The sequence below is a fragment of the Delphinapterus leucas genome, chromosome 12 (genome assembly GCF_059928025.1).
Source record: "Delphinapterus leucas isolate spDelLeu-1000000601 "Yukka" chromosome 12, BTC_Dleu_Yukka2, whole genome shotgun sequence".
Taxonomy (NCBI): domain Eukaryota; kingdom Metazoa; phylum Chordata; class Mammalia; order Artiodactyla; family Monodontidae; genus Delphinapterus; species Delphinapterus leucas.
In genome coordinates, this window is record NC_143140.1 from 63,793,647 (window position 1) to 63,809,612 (window position 15,966).

Consider the following 15,966-nt stretch of genomic DNA (forward strand, 5'->3'; position numbering starts at 1 on the left):
AACTACCCATTTTTTTTTTTTCATGAGTGGACCGTAGAAAGTGGTATGACCAGACTCAGATTTAGAGAAATCTATACAGCCTTAGGGTAGAAGGCTGCTTGTAAGGCCTTTGCAGAAATGTTGGTGAGAGTTGACAGAGGTTTTGGCCCCAGTCAATTATCCACTAGCATTTAGGCGGCAAGCTAAGTTATAGAACTCCTAGACTGATATGGCCTGCTGAACTCATGTATTTAGGGGGTAAGAAAAAGAAGGCGTAGGGATGCCTGCCAGGTTTTGCTTTGCAACAGGTGATCGTATCATTTACTGCTAGAGGGATTATAGGAGGAGATGCAAGTTCAAAAAGGAAAAGTGATGAGTTCGGGGTTTTTTGTCAGCTTTTTGTGAGACTTTAATTAAATAAAATACAATTCACCTATTTAAAGTGATGAGTTTTGATCAATGATTACAGTTGTATAACCAACCCTTGTGCTCCATTGCAGTCTACTTCCCCTCCCCCCCGCCCCCAATCAGCACCAGGAAACTACTCTTTTCATTCTATCACTGTAGTTTTGCCATTTCTACAAACTCACATAAATATAGTCATATTCCATGTTGTTGTTTGGAGGGTTTTTTTGTTTGTTTTGGGGGATTATTTTTAGTTTGGCTTCCTCTACTTAGTATAATGCTTTTGTAATTCATCCATCTGTTATATTTTATCAGTAGTTCTTTTTTCTTGTTTAATAAGTTTTCATTGCATGATATGCCATGACTTGGGTCATTTCCAGTTTGGTCCTATTATGAATAATTTTGCTGTGACCATTAGTGTATAAATGTCAAAAGCAAGTGTGTAGACACATTTTCATTCCTCTTCACAAGAACGCTCCACATCCCTGCCCGTACTCAAGATTCTAAGTCTTTTTTTTTTATTTTAAGCATTCAATTGGGTGTGTATTCATATATTTGCATTTCTTTTTTTTTTGTCCAATGATATTAGGAATAATTTTGGTTTTTTGTCAGTTATATATGTTCTGGGTGCCTATTTAAATCTTTTGCCTATTTTTATTTGGGGTTGTTTGTTTACTTAGTAATAAGTTGAAAGAGTTCTTTATATATTCAGGATACTAGCCCTTTAATACATCTAGTTCTGCAACTGTTTTCTCCTAGTATATGACTTGCTTTTCAATTCCTCTAAGTATCTTTAATTTTTATAAAAATTAGTTTATTATCTTTTTCTTTCATGGTTCATGCTTTTTATGGTCCATCTAGGAAGTCAATTTATATTTCTTAAAGGTCTAAAGTATCTCTCCTGTGTTTTCTTCAAGAAGTTTTACAGTTTTATGTCTTAAATTTGGGTCCATGTTCAATTTTCAATATTAATTTTTATATACGGTGTAAAGTAAAGGTCAAAATTCACTTTTTTTCTGGATGTCCAATTTTTCCAACAACAACTGTTGAAAAGGCTATCTTATTTTCCCCATTGAATTACTTTGATTCCTTTGTCAAAATAAACTGACCATATATGCATTCACACATTTCTGGACTCTATTCTGTTTCATTGATTTATGTCTATCCTTATGCTGACAGCACACTGTCTTGATCACTGTAGCTTTCTAGCAAGGAATGAAATTAGGTGGTATAAGCTCTCCAACCTTGTTCATCATTTCCCATACCATTTGGTTACATTGAATCCTTTGCCTTTCCATATAAATTGACAACTCAGCTTGCCAATTTCTTTCTAAAAAGCCTGCTAAGATTTCATTGGGCTTATGTTAAATCTACAGGTCAATTTGGGAAAAATGGACATTTTAAGAACATCAGATCTTCCAGTGTATGAACATGGCATAACTTTCCATTTAGTTAAGTCTTTATCATTTTCCTCAACAATATTTTATAGGTTTTGGTGTGCAAGACTTGCATGTGCATCATTAAATTTACTGTTGTATTTCATATTTTTGATGCAAATGCTATTATTTGTTCTATTTCAGTTTCCAATTGTTTGTTACTAGAACAGAAAAATACAATTATTTTTATACATTAACCGTCTATACTGCAATCTTCCTAAGCTTATTAGTTTTACTTGCTTTTTGGTAGATTCATTAGGATTTTTTATCTAGACAATAGTGTCTTCTGCAAATTGAGTTTTACTTCTTCCTCTCCAATCCATATAAGTTTTATTTCATTTTCTTGACCTACTGCAGTAAATTGTTGACTAGAAGAAGTTGGAGCAGACATCTTTGCCTCATTCCTTATGTTAAGTAGAAAGCATTCAGTCTTTTATAATTAAAACATAATTAAGAGTGATGTTAGCTATATTTTACTTACAGATGCTCTTTATCAGTTTTAGGATGTCTCTCATGTTCCTAGGTTGCTAAGAACTTTTATCAGGAATGTGTGTTCAATTTTGTCAAATGAATTTCTGCAGCTATTGAGATGATCATATGATTTTTCTTTTTAAGCTCTTAATATGGTGAATCATATTGATTGATTTTCAAATGTTGATCCAACTTTGTAATCCTCAGATAAACCCTGCTTGATCATGGGGAATTATTCTTTTAGAATTATTTTAGATTATGTTTGCTAGCATTTTGTAAATGGTTTTTGGATCTACATTCATAAGGAATATTGGTTTATATTTTTCGTAGTGTTGTTTTCCAGTTTTGGTATTGGAGTACTGCTAGCCTCATGAAATAGATTGGGAAGTATTCCCATCACATAATTTCTGAAGCGTTTACGTAATCAATGAAATAGAAAATAAAAATACTCTAGAAAAAAGTCGGTGATGCCCAAAACTGATTCTTTGGAAAGGTTAATAAAGTTGACAATACTCTAAGAAGATTGATCAAGAAAAAAAGAGAGAAGAAACAAATAAAATGATGAATAAAGAAGGGGACATAACTATAGATCCTATAGACATTAAAAGAATAATATGGGAATAATCTGAACAACTTAAAACAATAAATTTGATAACATATTAAATGAACTGAATGGAGGAATGTTTTCAAAGGTTTATTTTAACATCCCTTTTTTGTTCTTACTTTGAAGTTAATTTGCCCTTGCGTTTCATGTTTCTTAAGGTGAAAACTTAGATTATTGACTTGAGATCTTTCTTCTTTACTAATATAAGCAATTCATATTATAAATTTCCTTCCAGGCACTACTTTAATTGTATCCCATACATTTTGATATGTTGTGTCTCAATTTTCATTGTTTAAAATATTCTTACTTATTTTATTTTTAATCCAATGATTATTTAAAAGTATGTTCTTTAATTTGCAAATATTTGGGAGTTTTCAAGATCTCTTTCTGTTATTGTCATCTAGTTCCGTATTGGTCTGAAAACGTAATTTGTATTTTTTAGTCCTTTTGAATATATAGAGATTTGTTTTTTGTCTCCGAATCGTATCCATTTTGATTAACATGTGTCCTTGAAAACAAGGTGTGTTATGTTCTGGCACCGTTGGATAAAATCTTCTATAAAAGTCAATTATCTTTAATGATTTTTATGTCTGCATGTTTTCTCAATACCTGAGGGTGTTGAGCTGTACCTGTGATCTATTTCTTCTTTCAGTTCTCTCGGGTTTTGATTCATGTATTTTGTAGCAGTGATATTAGGTGTATGCTCATTTAAGATGAATCTATCTTTTTGAAAAGTTGACGCCTTTATCATTATGAAGCATCCCTGCTTATCCATGATAATGTTCCTTGTTCTGAAGTGTACTTTTTATCATATTCATATAGCTATTCTGTCTTTCTTCTGATTGGTGTTTTTGTGGTCGTATACATTTTTAAACATTATCATTTATTCCATCTCTTTTTAAAAATAGTTTAATGTTTATCTTAATGCTTCCGCCTCTTAATTCAAGTATTTAAATCATTTCCACTTAATGCAATTATCAGTCTGAATGGGTTAAGTCTACATTTTGCTATTTGCTTTATATTTGCCCTATCTGCTCTTACCTTCATTTTTCTTCTTTTTCTACCTCACTTTGGACTGAGTAATTTTTTATAATTACGTTTGATATTCACTTTGACTTCTTATCTCTACTTATTTATTTTATATTTTTGTCTTTGTCTAGGGATATACATCTTTAACTTTTCATAATGTACCTTAAAATAATGTTTTAACCCTTTACATTTAACATAAGAAACTTGCAAGGGTAAACCTCTAATTTTCTTTCTTATCTTTATGCTATTGTTGTCATATATTTTACTTCTATATATTATATATCCCACAATATAATCTTATGATTTTGATTTAAATAATCAATTGTTTTTTCAAAAGGAGAAAAAACTTATTTTCTGTTTTTCTATATGCATATCAATTCCAGTGCTCTTTATTCCTTTGGATACATCCAAATTTCTATTATTATTATTATTTCTAGTATTTCAGGTCTGCTGACAATGACTCTTTCAATTTTTGTTACCAACAAGTCTCTACTTTTCCTTCATTTTTCAAAGTTATTGTTTCTGAGTATATAGTCCTAAATCCTGTTTTTTAGCAATTTGATTATGTTGTCTTTTTGTAGTCACCTTATATTCATTTCTCAGGGGGTTAGTTGGACTTGAATCTGTGGGATTGCAGACTTCATCAAAGTTGGAAATTTTCCAGCCATTATATCTTTAAAATTTTGTTTGTTTGTTTTTCATCCCCATTGTCTCCTTCTGGAACTCATTATGTATGTGTTGGACCACATGATATTTTCCCACAGCTCACTGAAATTCTGTTTATTCTTTCATTCTTCTTTTTTCTATATTCTTCATTTTTGTTAGTATCTATTGTTAGGTGTTCAAATTCACTGATTTTTTTTTCTTCTGTAGTATCTAATCTGTTGTTAATCCAGTTGCTAGTCTTTTTTCATTTCAAATATGTATCTTTCATCTTTAAATTTCCTTTTGTATCTTTTTATATCTTTCATTTCTCTCCTTCTTATATTCACATTTTTCATTTATCCTTGAGAATATTTATTTATAATATTTATAAATATTGGTTTTTGTAAGGTAGTTTTTTGCTAATTCCATCATTTGTTTTATTTCAAGATCATGCTTACTGGTTGATTTTTTTTCCTGGTTATGAACTATATTTTCTTGCTTCCTTGCGTGACTGGTGATTTTTATTTGGATGCCAGATGTTGTACATTTTTTCATTGTTGCACATTAGATTTTGTTGTATTCCTTTAAAGAGAGTTGAACTTTATCCTGGCTATCAGGTTAGTTACTCACCGATCACTTGAATCCTTTTGATGCTTGCTTTTAAATTTTATTAGGGAAGGTCCAGAGCAGCCTTTGATCTAGGAATCACTTAGCCCTACCACTAAGGTGCTAAATACATTGAGAACACTACCCAGTGCATTACTATCTGTTCACTCTGGCTATTGGGAATATGAATTATTCCAAGCTTTCTGTGGACCCTAGGAATTTTTCAGCCTCAGACTTTCCAATTATTTTTTCTCCAACCATGTAGAAATTCATTCCATGCATGCACAGATCAGTACTTAGCCAACGACTCAAGGGAACCCTTCTGCATATCTCTGGAATTTTCTCTCTAACTTCCTTCTTTTGGGACACATATTCTACTTGTCTTCCATAAATTCTAATTGCCTCAGCTTCTCCAAACTCTACGCTGTTTCTCAATTCAGCTATAGTTTTGGGCTTTATTTGGGTTTCCCCTCTTTGGGTTGCAGACTAGACTGCCTTTATGTTCTAACTCATTTGTTTTCCTTCTCTCAAAAATCACAGTCCTTCGCTTCCTGCTATCCAATGTTTGAAAACAGTTATTTCTTGGTTTCTATTTCTGTATGTGTTTTGTTTTTAGTTTTATAGTTTAACAGATTAAAAGAGAGGAGATAAACCAGTAAGTGCTCTAAAAACTAAGACTGTTTAAAAAGAAGGAATATTCTTTAGTGCCTAGTGCAACACAAAGGTCAAGTAAGATTAGGGCTGAACTGTGTCCATTAAATTTAAGAGCAATAAATAAGGGCATTTTTGATGTTAGTGAGAGCCATTCCAGTTGATCACATTGGACTGAGAAATACTGGAACATAATGACCAAGTGTGGCCTGTTTGACTCCATGGTAGTACCCTATAGAGGTGTAAACTATTATTTTCTACTGAGTCAGCACACATGTAGACTCTGTAACCATTCTTACATATATGATAAAATAGCTGAATACATTCGTCTAGAATACACTGATCTAGAGGAAAACAAGAGTATTGGTGACTGTTCAAGGAAGCGCAGATACATGATTTCATTTAGACATGTGATTAAATTAAAAACTGGACAGGATGCTCATTTTTCTATTGCCAATAGCAATATTAAGTTTGAAGGTCCATAGAGCTACATTTTTGGAAACAAAACAAAAATTTCTCAAGAGTTCCAAAGATTTTTGATGAGTATGAACAACATTTTAAGTTTCTATGACTGACATTTTGCATTTTCAACCTCAAATCCAAGCATCTGCCCCATCGCTTGACTCATGAATAAGTTGTACATAAACTTAAGAGGGTTCCATGTTATCTACAAAATCCTATGATGTGGCCAAACTCTAATGAAACTCCTGAAATTGAAGCTGATGCTTAATGTTCAGGATGTAACTCAGGATAGAATGTAGACCAAGTTATTTTTCAGCATTTGTATGTTTGATTCCATTATATTTACTGATCATTGAATAAACATTATGTTGACTGAAGTCGATCGAAATATTTTGATTACTTTGAACCACTGTTAAAAATCTAAATTTCTGAATAGCTAGACACTTCATAATTATGAATAATTACAAAAAAATTCATATAGCCCTCACAAATATTTATAAGCATGTATCCTCCTATTTAAAAATCTTGGATGATTATAATCTAAAGAACAGTGATTTGAGATTTATAGCTTTCATTTCTTTGTGTCATGGATAATTTCTCTGTGCTGAGGTATGAGCACACACGTCATCTGAGCTTTTATTGAACTAGAATACAAAGCCTGCCATCTTTCACTAGCAGGGGAATAGTGCATAAATCTTCTATTGCTAAACAAACATTACATCTAATTATGATTTACATTTCATGTTGGCTATAGTACTGTCTAAACATATGGTTAATGGTCTCTTTTATTCTCTACTATAACTTCCTGAATAAACTCCCTGATTTGGAAAGGTCTCAATGTCTATCTGTACTGTTGACTAGTCTTTAAGTATTAATGCTTTCGTTTTATAATAATAAATTTGTAGCAGACATTTCATATTTTAGTTAAAGTCTAAAGACAGTTATTTTAGTTAATAAAGTCTAAGACATCTATTTTAGTTAAGTATCTCTATCTCATAAAACAATTTTTAAAGTTATTGCATGATTATAGTTTCCATAACATATAATTTTCTCTTTCTGATTATGGTCAGTTTTGTTTAAATGAGTCAAGGAAAAATTATTTAAAGGAATAAGTCAGTCATCCTTATTTTGAATTCTCATTCTACATCTGATGTTCTATAAGGACGAGTTACTTGGGGGGATGGCGGTTGTTTGTTCTATGCTTTGGAAACTATAGCCATGTTTGTAGTATAATACATAATCACATTTTAGATCTTTGAGTTTAAAATACCTTTTAGGAGCATCCCCTACTGCAGGCCTTTTTACTGGACAGCAGTGCAGACAGAAAAATACTGAACCAGAAAGACACCAAAAATAAGGCCAGGTGATATTTTAATATCAGAATCTGGGAAAATATTTCACCAAACATTTCGACAGGGAAGAGATAATAGATGGAAAGCTGGTGATTGTACATCACGGCCTGGAAAGTGTTGTCCCATAAGTAAACTGCTGGCAGGAGCAGAAGCAGGAATAGCCCTAGTAGTAGTGGGTATAAGAATTAAGCTGAGCAATGAAAGTGTGAGAAATGCAAAGTGAGATCCAGCCAGACTTGGATCTGGAAATTTGGCAAGTTGTTATACATTTGAGTATGCCACAGAGCTGTAGATCTGAGAAGGATAATTAATAGAAAGTCACCAAAAAGAGGTCATAGACTAAGTACAAAGCCTGTATGGTGGCAAACGCAGACACAGAGACAGGTGGTACTCACTTGGGAGACAGAAACCACACTAGTTGTTTAAACAGGGAAAGTAGAATATAAAGAATTGTTAACCGGTAAAAAGGATAAAAGAGGGATATAAAATGTCCTGAAGTAGTAGGTACAAAAGAGTAGCTACTACTTCCAGGGTGAGGGGTGTTGGACAATAAAGGAACCAAGGGCTAGGGGAAGGCATCCCCCTGCCCCCCACTCCCAACAAGTCTTAGGTTCAGACATAGTTGAAAGGAATGTGGCTACTACAGGAATGCATAGCCTGCTGGTGGTAAAACACAAACAATAATAATAATACACAAAACTTGCCAGAGTTTGTGGTCAAGTGTTGGTCTATAGATGTTACCCATCATTGCTGGAGGTTATGGGTATGCTGGAGCTACTTAGAAGCAGCCTGTTGTGGACAGAGCTTATGTGCAGACCTAAGCAGCCTAGGGGAGAGAGTGGCCTGATGGCATAGCTAGAATTCTTTCTGGGCCTCTGGGCTCCCATGCTAAATAATTAAATAATAATGATGGCAATAGTAATGAAGACCCAGAACCCAGAACAGAAATGTCTTTCCATCACTATGGCCTTCTAATGAATAAGCCTAATGTTCTGCTACCTGGTCAGGGAGAGGTGTCCACAGGGTCTAACTGCAATATCACAAAGCAGGGCAAGGAGGAGTGAGTTTAGAGCTCAGAGGCAGCAGAGTAATCACTGGCACAGCTGATCTGTGAAAATGATGTATTCCAAGACCTTAAATAACATTTAGAAATCCACTTGAATTTTAATTAAAATGCAAGGAACTATGAGCTGTAAATCAGAAACAGAGAGCCTTAAGCAATAGGAGACGAAGAGACATGTGGATGAACAGCAATTGAAGATTGCTGATGAGATGAGATAAAGAAATTATTGAAAAGAAGCTAAAAATGCAGCAGTGTAATTAAAATAAGTATTGGTGGTATATGCATACAACAGAATTTTCATGGTGTAGAATGGAAAGGACAAAATGGAGAACAAATTTGAGAGGCAAATAGGGAAACGACTACAGAAAACAGTAGTATATTATTGATTTGGCAGACAGACAAAAATGATGTACTTTAAGAATTATAAGTGATCCTGAAGAAGAATATTGATAAATTAGAACAGAAGTACAAATCAAAAACAAATTTGAAGAAATAGCACTGAATTAAAGAACAGTTTTATTCTCAAACTGAAAGAACTCACCATGTTCCAATAAATTAATTTTTAAAAAGACTCAAGCTTTTAAAAATTCTAGCAAAACTTGGCATCATTTTATTTTATTTTTTAAATTTTTTGTGTTTTTAAAAATTTTTAACATCTTTTTTTGGAATATAATTGCTTTACAATGGTGTATTAGTTTCTGCTTTATAAAAAAGTGAATCAGCTATATGTATACATATAACCCCATATCTCCTCCCTCTTAAAAAAAAAAAAAAAAAAGTAGCTGCTTAAACATGAATATCAGAAGGAAAACAAAAAGATATCTTTAATTAGTAGCTTGATCCCCTTCTGTGCTAGTTTCCTTTTCCCAGAAATACATTTTGTACTGTTTTGTTAGTTGAGTTTTAAGTGTCTCAGGAGGTGGTGGATCTGGCACTTCCTTGGCAGCATATTTCACAGCCTAATAATCTTAATAGCTTCAGTACTCTGGAATGTGTTTAATCCAGTCTCATTTGTTTGTATAGGTTAAAATTTTCCAAGGGCCTCTCATCACCCTAGCAATAGGAATTTTTTAATGGTCTCATCACTTTTTAATTGCTTAAACCTTTTTTTTTTTTTTTTTTTTGCAGTACGCGGGCCTCTCACTGTTGTGGCCTCTCCCGTTGCGGAGCACAGGCTCCAGTAGGGAAGCCCCTACCTTTTTTTTTTTTAGTGTTTAAAATAAAAGGTTTGGGATGAGCATTAAAAAACAAAATTCTAGCAAAATTTCAACTTATATATATAAAGAGAAAATCCTATGCATATCTAGGAAGAAGAAAAAAGGTTACCAGCAAAGCACCTCAGATTGGGCTTTTCTGCAAACCTAACTCTAAAACACAACATCCTAGATATCACTTCTCCTCTAAATTCTCCCTGGCTTCCCCACATCTGGTTTGGTGCTTTTTATACGTTCTCATAGCATTTTGCATTTTCCCTATTATATCATGCTTATTCCACTGTGTTATATTTATGTGTTTACTTATATTTATGTACATTAGATTGTAAGGTATGTCTCTATACAATAAATGCTATAAAAATGAAATGATAAGGTAAAATGGCTTTGTCTAAAGTTCAATCTTTGAAGTAAGAAGTATTTGAAGAAAACCTATACCTAACTCCTGTTCACCACAAAGACAGAGAAAACACAGTTTCTTTCTTATTCAATAGCTTTATGGTTTCTGGACACTCATATATTTTAGTAAATGCAGGAAGCAATTTTAACATTATGTTCACTGATGTTTCCCAAGCGACTGAACTAGAACAGTACAAAGCATGTAACAGACACATGATTAATATGTGCTTAATGGAAGCATAGAAACATTAGAATTAAAATTTAAAGATATTGCCCATGAAATGATGTTAATCATTGCTGTTTTTATCTCCTCCATAGCCTTGTAACTGCAGCTCGGTGGGATCCTTGGATTTCCAATGCAATATAAACACGGGGCAATGCAACTGTCGTCCCAAATTCTCTGGTGCAAAATGTACAGAGTGCAATCGAGGCCACTGGAGCTACCCTCACTGCAATCCTTGTGACTGCTTCCTGCCAGGGACTGATGACTCAACCTGTGATTTAGAGACTAAAAAATGCTCCTGTACTGATAAGACTGGGCAGTGTACTTGTAAGGTAAGTGCTGCCGAAATTCAGTAAGGAAAAACCTTACTCAGTTCTATTTCCATTGCTCAGCTTTAACTTCATTCAGTTATTTATTCCTGCATCATTAGGCCAAACAGACAGACAAATGAAAATTCATTGCCAGACACAGTTTTTTTCTAGCATACAGATAAGCACTGATTTTTTTTTTTTTTTTTTTTTTTTTGCGGTACGCGGGCCTCTCTCACTGTTGTGGCCTCTCCCATTGTGGAGCACAGGCTCCGGACACGCAGGCTCAGCGGCCATGGCTCACGGGCCCAGCCGCTCCGCGGCATGTGGGATCTTCCCGGACCGGGGCATGAACCCGTGTCCCCTGCATCGGCAGGCGGACTCTCAACCACTGCGCCACCAGGGAAGCCCTAGCACTGATTTTTAAGAACTGATTTTCAACCAAAACCCAACATATTTTTCTAGCTCATATAAATGATATATTTTCGACAGTAAAGTTCAGTTTCTGTTTACATATTCACTTTGCTTCAACAAGAATAATGTGGGAGAGAAAAAAAAGTTCTCTTAAGCATCATCAGAGAAAATCACAGCTAAATGATAAGGTTGGTTTAAAAAAAAATTTCTCCTCAGATTAATCCACAATCACTGTACACTGAAAAATAGATTTACTGCTGTGAAAGTTCAGTAAAACTTCATCACGTATAAGCAGTGACATTACAAACAGTGACTATATGCAAATTTCAGTCCTCATTAATATTGTTAAATGACATAGGAAAACAGCCAATTAAAAAGGGTAAGAAGGGCTTCCCTGGTGGTGCAGCGGTTAAGAATCCGCCTGCCAACACAGGGGACATGGGTTCGAGCCCTGGTCCAGGAAGATCCCACATGCCGTGGAGCAACTAAGCCCGTGTGCCACAACTGCTGAGCCTGCGCTCTAGAGCCCATGAGCCACAACTACTGAAGCCCACAAGCCTAGAGCCCATGCTCTGCAACAAGAGAAGCCACCACAATGAGAAGCCCGCGCACTGCAACGAAGAGTAGCCCCCACTCGCAACTAGAGAAAGCCCACGTGCAGCAACAAAGACCCAACGCAGCCAAAAATAAATAAAAATAAAATAAATTTTTTTAAAAAAAAGGTTAAGAAGGATTTTTTTCTCCCTTAGATATTTCTGGAAAATCAGTCCCAGGATAAATGCAGTAAAGACTGTATCAGAAATATCTTTACAAGAAAAAGTCTATGCAAAGAGAGTCAGAGGAAACAGAAAGATGAAATCTAGGGAGTGATTGTTAAGAGTCTTGAGAATTTAGGAAAATGGAAGGTTCTGCCATTAAAAGTCCTAGACAAAGCACAAAGTATGATGCTGCATTATTACATATTATAATTATGATTATACATTATACTTAATACATGCTATATGTGTGTATATTCAGTAGTCAATAATAATTATGTAAATCTATATTTTAACATATTGCCTGTTTTTTACAGCTTTGCATCACACCACTGTCTAGGAATCAATGTTTTTATTTGGCTTTCAAAATTCTCATGACTCTTTCATATTCCTCACAGTGGAATAATGGGAAATGTGCTGCCTAAATTTAAAAAACAATATACAATATCCTTAGTAATGCATGCATTTATAAATAAAGCATTTTTTTAGACCCATGCCATGCTAACAAAGAGATTAACTACATATGCTATTTGGGACGTGAGTCTGATATTCAGCATTCTTTTATTTTTTGTTTCATTGTCTTTAACATGTGCTCCTGTTATTCATTCTTGAGTTTATTTCTCTCACCATGTCACCGTATGGACTCTGGGGATCTCTCATCTTTCTTCAGGTGAATGTGGAAGGCGTCCGCTGTGACAGGTGCCGGCTTGGCAAATTCGGACTTGAGGCCAAGAACCCACTTGGCTGCAGCAGCTGCTATTGCTTCGGCGCCACTACTCAGTGCTCTGAAGCAAAAGGACTGATCCATACGTGGGTGAGTAAGGAACTGCTGAGCCATGCAGTGGTATAATGTTAGTTCCTGCTGGCGTCTTTTAGCCAGGCACTGAGAGGTAGGAGGAAATGGCAAAACATTTAAGTAACCTTTTCCCCTGCGCACGTTTAGAACGGGTAGGGGGGCCGTGTGCCATTAGACAGTTGGAGTAAATATCGTTTTTATCCTGCCTTTAAAAGAGTTCATTTATTGCGGATAAGGAAATAGATGCCGAGTGAAAAAGGAAAACATTATGAGGGAAATGTTATGTTTGGGGATGGGAAGAAGCTGCCCTCTGAGGAGCCAGGGCACCAGAGCGGGAAGATAGATGTGTGTTCATGCAGTAATGAAAACCAGAACTTGCGCATTTAGTCCAACCAGGCTTAGAGAATCATCACTCTTTAGGGTGGAAAAAAGTTCATTTTTGCCTTAATTTTCCTTTAACTTTTCCTACTTTTAAACTCTACTTATTGTTAGTGTAAAAGACCAGTTTTCACAGATGTTGTGGATTTCACTATGCAAATAAGTCAGAAGGGTTTATCCCCTCTCCTACCTGTTCATTGTGCACGAGTTCTGTTTCTCATGAGAACACTTCATCAGAAGGGGGTGGGGCTGCAGATAGACATGCAGTCTAAAACTCTTTTTCTTTAACATCTTTATTAGAGTATAATTGCTTTACAATGGTGTGTTAGTTTCTGCTTTATAACAAAGTAAATCAGCTATACGTATACATATATCCCCATATCTCCTGCCTCTTGTATCTCCCTCCCACCCTCCCTATCCCACCCGTCTAGGTGGTCACAGAGCATCGAGCTGATCTCCCTGTGCTATGCGGCTGCTTCCCACTATCTATTTTACATTTGGTAGTGTATATAAGTCCATGCCACGCTCTCACTTCGTCCCAGCTTCCCTGTGTCCTCAAATCCATTCTCTACGTCTGCATCTTTATTCCTGTCCTGCCCCTAGGTTCTTCAGAACCACTTTTTTTTTTTTTAGATTCCATATATATGTGTTAGCATATGGTATTTGTTTTTCTCTTTCTGACTTACTTCACTCTGTGTGACAGACTCTAGGTCCATCCACGTCACTACAAATAACTCAATTTCATTTCTTTTTATGGCTGAGTAATATTCCATTGTATATATGTGCCACATCTTCTTTATCCATTCATCTGTCGATGGACACCTAGGTTGCTTCCATGTCCTGCCTATTGTAAATAGAGCCTCAATGAACATTGTGGTGTTTTCTCAGGGTATATGCCCAGTAGTGGGATTGATGGGTCGTACGGTAATTCTATTTTTAGTTTTTTAAGGAACCTCCATACTGTTCTCCGTAGTGGCTGTATCAATTTACATTCCCACCAACAGTGCAAGAGGGTTCCCTTTTCTCCACACCCTCTCCAGCATTTATTGTTTGTAGATTTTTTGATGATGGCCATTCTGACTGGTGTGAGGTAGTATCTCATTGTAGTTTTGATTTGCATTTCTCTAATGATTAGTGATGTTGAGCATTCTTTCATGTGTTTGTTGGCAAGCTGTGTGTCTTCTTTGGAGAAATGTCTCTTTAGGTCTTCTGCCCATTTTTGGATTGGGTTGTTTGTTTTTCTGATATTGAGTTGCATGAGCTGCTTGTAAATTTTGGAGGTTAAGTTAAAAGGAGGCCTCCAAAGACTTAAACTCAGCCCCCTGCTGTGTTTTGATCCCATGCAGGTGACTCTGAAGCCTGAGCAGACCATTCTGCCCCTGGTGGATGAGGCACTGCAGCACACAACTATCAGAGGCATCATTTTTCAACATCCAGAGATTGTTGCACACATGGATCTGGTGAGACAAGATCTCCATTTGGAACCTTTTTATTGGAAACTTCCAGAACAATTTGAAGGAAAGAAGGTAAGGACAAGAACTTTGAAGTCACATGAGAACAAAATAAAGTGTTTTTAGAATAATGCTATTTGGAGATTTATCTAACTCATCATTCTTCATTCTGTTTTATCAGTTGATGGCCTATGGGGGCAAACTCAAGTACACAATCTATTTTGAGGCTCGGGAAGAGACAGGTTTCTCTACATATAACCCACAAGTTATCATTCGAGGGGGGACTCCTAGTCATGTGAGAATTATCATCAGGCATATGGCTGCTCCTCTAATTGGCCAGTTGACAAGACATGAAATTGAAATGACAGAGGTAAGGTGGTTACTTGTTGGGTACCAGGATGCCAATGGATTTGCACTCGGTTTCGGCAAAGTGGTTTCTTTTCTTGTTAACAGAAAAAATGGAAATATTATGGTGATGATCCTCGAATCAGTAGAACCGTGACCCGTGAAGACTTCTTGGATGTACTATATGATATCCATTATATTCTTATCAAGGCTACCTATGGAAATATCATGAGACAAAGCAGGTAAACTATAATGAATATCCAAGTTAATTTCTTATTCTAGAGTCTATAAGAGAGATCAGTAAGACATCAGACAAGAAAGATTTAAAAGTTTGGTTTGGGAGTGTGATGATAGAAGACTAGTCAAGGATGGCATCCAGGTCATCTGGTGGAAATTACTGCCATTCCCCCCAAAAGGGAAACAGAATCAGAAGCAAGATTAAGGGGAAAAATTGAATGGATCTTTGACATGGTGAATTTGAGATGTCAGGCAGAAGTTCAGGAGAAGATGTCCTACAGGGTAGAGAGAATTCACTGCTGTGCTATAAATAGGTTGCAAGATTGCTGAGAAGGTATCCTCCTTCAACCGTCAGGGGAACCAGGCAGGGCCAAGTTGGTCCTGTCTCTCCCAACCATATGCATTCTCATCTGTTCACCCCAGCGTGCCATACTATATTGCCTTTTTCCCTGTGCCTTATGATGTGAAAAGACTGGGAATCACATTGAATAGGAAAGTACACGGAACAAGAACAAGAATGAATGTCATGAAAGCCAAAGGATGAGAATACTATAAAGGGAGTAGGTATGGTTTTTTCTTATGACCCAAAGAGGACAATTAAAAGGAGGCTCTTTGAAACTGACACTTAGGATCACACTGGTGACATTCATAATACCAGTTTTAGTGAAGTTCTGGGGCAGAAATAGTCTCAAGGTTTTGAGGAATGAATGGGATGCAATGAACCTAATATTATGAATGTAGACTAT

The 15,966-nt window shown here is 35.6% G+C and overlaps 1 protein-coding gene across 1 annotated transcript in view; it reads left to right on the forward strand.

Annotated features, from left to right (window-relative positions):
* The window catches only part of LAMA2 (laminin subunit alpha 2), a 610,905-nt gene that overhangs the window by 407,126 nt on the left and 187,813 nt on the right, over positions 1-15,966 (forward strand). Inside the window, exons 24-28 of the mRNA XM_089921992.1 lie at positions 10,632-10,868; positions 12,684-12,827; positions 14,534-14,713; positions 14,820-15,008; positions 15,092-15,225. Of these exons, the coding sequence (XP_089778118.1) occupies positions 10,632-10,868; positions 12,684-12,827; positions 14,534-14,713; positions 14,820-15,008; positions 15,092-15,225 (884 nt within the window). The remainder of the gene's footprint in view (positions 1-10,631; positions 10,869-12,683; positions 12,828-14,533; positions 14,714-14,819; positions 15,009-15,091; positions 15,226-15,966) is intronic.